The sequence below is a fragment of the Suricata suricatta genome, chromosome 16, assembly GCF_006229205.1.
Source record: "Suricata suricatta isolate VVHF042 chromosome 16, meerkat_22Aug2017_6uvM2_HiC, whole genome shotgun sequence".
In the NCBI taxonomy this organism is placed as follows: domain Eukaryota; kingdom Metazoa; phylum Chordata; class Mammalia; order Carnivora; family Herpestidae; genus Suricata; species Suricata suricatta.
The window spans coordinates 47,618,211-47,622,681 of NC_043715.1; the positions used below are offsets into that span (position 1 = coordinate 47,618,211).

At 39.2% G+C, this 4,471-nt stretch overlaps 1 protein-coding gene across 1 annotated transcript in view; it reads right to left on the bottom strand.

The window, feature by feature from the left end:
- Positions 1-1,769: 1,769 nt before the first annotated feature.
- Positions 1,770-4,471, bottom strand: part of ZNF404 (zinc finger protein 404) — a 4,453-nt gene continuing 1,751 nt past the window's right edge. The window contains 4 exon segments of the mRNA XM_029924309.1: positions 1,770-2,582; positions 2,585-2,827; positions 2,830-3,579; positions 3,582-3,773. Coding sequence (XP_029780169.1) covers positions 2,263-2,582; positions 2,585-2,827; positions 2,830-3,579; positions 3,582-3,773 — 1,505 coding nt within the window. The 3' untranslated portion in view covers positions 1,770-2,262.

Sequence of the window (4,471 nt, forward strand, 5' to 3'; positions counted from 1 at the left end):
CATCACCAGCAGATGTGCACTCCACGAAATGTTAACTTAAGTTCTTCACGGGGAAGGAAAATGATACTGGATGAAAATTCAGACCATTGGGAATTGGTAACTGGGAATAATGAAGAGCATGGGGAAAGGTAAACATATGGATAAATATAAAATATGAGGAGTTTTTGGGGGGGGTTCTTAATTTCTTTAAAATAATAACCAACTTAAATTTCAAGTGGAATGCCAATGTGACTTTCCATGGGTTACTAATTGCAAAGAAAAAAATACATCAATACAATGGAGACAACTGGTGATCAATACACGAATCAAGAGATCAAACATAGTTTCACCAGTATGCCAACTGACATTTTATAATATTAAGTACACTTTGTCTATGAAGTAGTCTTGTAAAAAATGTTTAATCTGAAACTTAAGCCTCTAGATATAACCTTCAGTTCAGAATAAATACAAAAGATAGAGGAAAAGTTAAGCCCACCTTGAGAAAAAGCAGGACAAATATAGAATTAAAATGTTATACAGGTTACTTCTGAGGCTTCAAAAAATGTGAGGGGGTTGGAGAGGAAATTCTTGACTGTCTTAACGGAAGCCCGGTCCCGGCGCTCGGCGGTACCTGTCTCGTCCGCCCCGACCGGCAGGCGGGGAGTCCCCGCGGGTCCTTCTCCTGAGGGAGGGAGAGAAAGGGCAGGAAGGGGGACGCACGGAGAGTAAAGACACAACTCACGGTCTCCGATCAGGCGAAAGAGAGAGAGCTTTATTCAGAAAACTGTCTCTTATAAAGGTTTCAAGGCGGGAAAGCAAGGCAGCTGACCTAGGTCGGTTGCTAGGAAACAGGGTCTAGGGATTAAGACTGGAGTCAAAGAGGAACCAGACTAACGTGCTCTAGCACAGCGCCCGAGGGGCCGATACCGCCCTGCCTGCAGGCGGTTCATCTTTGGTCTTTTGGCTTCTCTGGCGGGGAGTGGCGCTCCCCTGCCTATTTTGCAACTCCCCTCGGGGAGTGACAAATCCCGCTAGCAAATGGCCAAGCAGCTGAGATCTTTGCCGCTCCCCACACTTGACCAATTCCTATTAGACTCAATAAGCCACAGTCATATAACATATATGAGCTTAGTTTGGTTTTTGACTTTTAAAAAAGCCAGCACATTTAGAAGTTGTAATTTACTTGTTTATTTATTTATTTAAAAAATTTTAATGTCTTTATTGTTTTTGAGAGAGAGAGAGAGGGTGAGCAGGGGAGGGTCAGAGAGAGAGAGAGGGAGACACAGAATCCGAAGACTGGCTCCAGGCTCTGAGCTGTCAGCACAGAGCCTGATGTGGGGCTCGAACCCACGAACCGGGAGATCATGACCTGAGCTGAAGACCGACTGAGCCACCCAGGTGCCCCGTTGTTCTTTAAACAATCAGAAAAATTTGTAAATGGGCTGAATACTGTAAAACAATATAGGGCTATTGTTAATATCTTTTTAGGTAACAATGGGTTAATGGTCATCTAGAAGATTATCCTTAATTCTAAGAATTGTATGTTGATGTTTTTAGAGGTGAAGTGATATCTAAAACACTCATTGAAAAACAGAGCAAAATGGCATATGTAAAATATATTCAATATGTAATAAGAATGATATATGGTATATGTGCATCTATGTATATGCATGTTCATACACGAGGGAGAGAATATTAGTGAGTCTAGGTGGAGCACCATTGTAACACCTTTTTATGAAAGTAGGTAAGACTTTCAAACACTTGAATACTTTTCCAAGTCAACATATGTCTTTGGCTACCAAATTGTCAGTTTTTAATTTATTTCAATTGTAGGGAATGTGGATTGTACATTACCTGTATTACAGAATTTATGGTAAGAAAGTTTCCAATTTTTCAATACCTAAATTCTCAATATTCAATAAAGGCACAGGGTTTCTTCTTCTTATTAATCTTCAAGGGGTTGAGCTTTGAATAAAAAAGGGTCTTGTTTAAAATATTCTATGGGATTTTATCCAGAATGAATTATCTGAAGAGAATATGAATGAGTGCTGACACATTTAAGAAATGTGCTTATAGAGTCTTCCTTCCACATGAATTTATATATAGTGATGTTAGTGATTATCATTTAAAAGCCACAATACGTAGTAACCAAAGACTATGTGCCATATGCCTCTCTAAGCATTTATATTTTTATGTTAAATAATCGTTACCATTACATCACTAGGTGGTGGAATAGTAATAATGGTAGAGGGTGTGCCCTGGCTAAATGCTTACCAACTCTCATTACGTCAGGAGCTTCTCACCCCTGTGAAATCTTTGGTGTTGGGTATGTTGATAGCAACGAGTAAAGGCCTTTCCGCAGTCACATTTGTGTGGTTTCACACCAGTATGAATTCTCGGATGTTGAGTCAGTCGGTCACTACGATTAAAGGCCTTCCCACATTCTTTACACTCACAGGGTTTTTCACCAGTATGAATTCTCTTATGCTGAGAAAGACCTGAGATAGAACGAAAGGCCTTCTTACATTCTTTACATACATATGGTTTCAAACCAGTATGAACTGTCTGGTGATAAATCAGTTGAGAATTAAGTCTAAAGGTTTTCCACATTCCTTACCTTCACAGGGTTTCTCCCCTGCATGAATTGACTGCTGTGTTTTAAGGTCTCCAACACGACTGAAGGCTTTGCCACATTCCTTACATTCATAGGGTTTCACATCAGTATGAATGATCTGGTGTTGAATAAGGTATGAATGAAGCTTGAATGTCTTCCCACGTTCTCTGCATTCATGTGGCTTCTCACCAGTATGAACTCTTTGATGCTGTGTAAGTTGAGAGCCCCTGCAGAGGCCTTCCCGCATTCCTTACAGTCGTTGAGTTTCTCACTACTATGAATTCTCTCATGTTTAGGAAGGCTTGAGCCCCTACTAAAGGCCTTTCCACATTCCTTACATTCATGAGGCTTCTCGCCAGTATGAGTTCTCTGATGTTCAGTAAGTAGATAGCTGCGCACAAAGGCCTTACCACATTGTTTACATTTATATGGTTTCTCACTGGAATGAATTTTCTTATGTTGATAAAGACTTGAGCGATGACCAAAAGCCTTCCCACATCCCTTGCATATATAGGGTTTCACACCACGATGAATTTTCTGATGCAGGCACTTATGTCGGTACAATCTAAAAGTTTCCCCACATTCATTACATTCATAGGGTTTCAAGCCAATATGAATTTTCTGATGTTCGGTAAGGTGAGAATCACGTCTACAAGACTTCCCACATTGCTTACATTCATAAGGTTTTTCACCAGTATGAATTATCTGGTGTTGAATAAGCTGTGAATAAAACCTAAAGGCCTTCTCACATCCATTACATCCATAGGGTTTCAAATCACTGTGCATTTTTTTATGTCTCATAAAATGTTGGAGAACTATAAAGGCCTTTCCACATTCCTTACATTCATAGGGTCTCACACCATTATGATCTCTCAAATGTTCCATAAAGTATGAATATTTTCTGAAGCCCTTCCCACATTCCTTACAGCCATAGGATTTCTCTCTAGTGTGAATTCTCTGACGTAGAGCAAGAGATTTATAAGTGTCATTGGACTAAAACATCCCATGTTGGGTCCCTGTTCTCTCCCAAATTCAATTCTGCACTGTGGGTCATTTCTGAAAATAAACCTCAGAAGGCTGAAGGTTTTACTTCTTTTCATTGTCTCCCGATGGTATGAATTTACTTCATAACTGCTTTTTTCTGAAGATAACTTGTTGGTCTCAGTTGTAAACTCAAAGTCTGAAAGAAAATGAGAAAATAAATGCTGTTTTCCTGTCCTGGGGGTGCGGAGGGGCCTTCTAGAGTAAAAATGGGGATAAATTGAGAAGTGTATTCACTGTTCCTCTTACCTACTTTTTTCAATTACTAGATTCAGGTGTTGCAGGCTAGAAATCACTTCTTCAGAAAGGCTGCCTCTGCTAACTCTAAGTAAATTCATATCCTTTATCCTATATCCCAACACCTAACTTTTTGTCCTCAAAATACTTTTCTCTATCACATATTTATTTTCTCATTGTTTCACTACTTAGTTTCTTACTCTAAAACTCAAAACTTCTTGCAGCTACTACAGCAAAACAAGTCCTTGTAGGACACGTATTGTACAGGTATTGTAGGATAAAATGCTGAATTTTTAAAAGTAACTTGGATGAAAATAAAGGTAAATAAGGGTGAAAGTCAAGGTCACTGGGGAAGGCAGCCAAGCAAAATAACCATTTTCTTTCTGAAAATTCTGCAACAGTTTTCAACCATCTCTCCTGATCCTAATATTCCATGCCTTATTACCGTAAAATATGCTTTCCTCCATTATTTATATTACAGGTGAGAAAAAGGCACATCTAAACTTGCTTAGTCAAAAATATAAATGGAAAGAGGTGATACCTGGTCATTCTCCAATTGCTTATCCTCTCAAGTTGATAAACATAATATACATTGTTCCA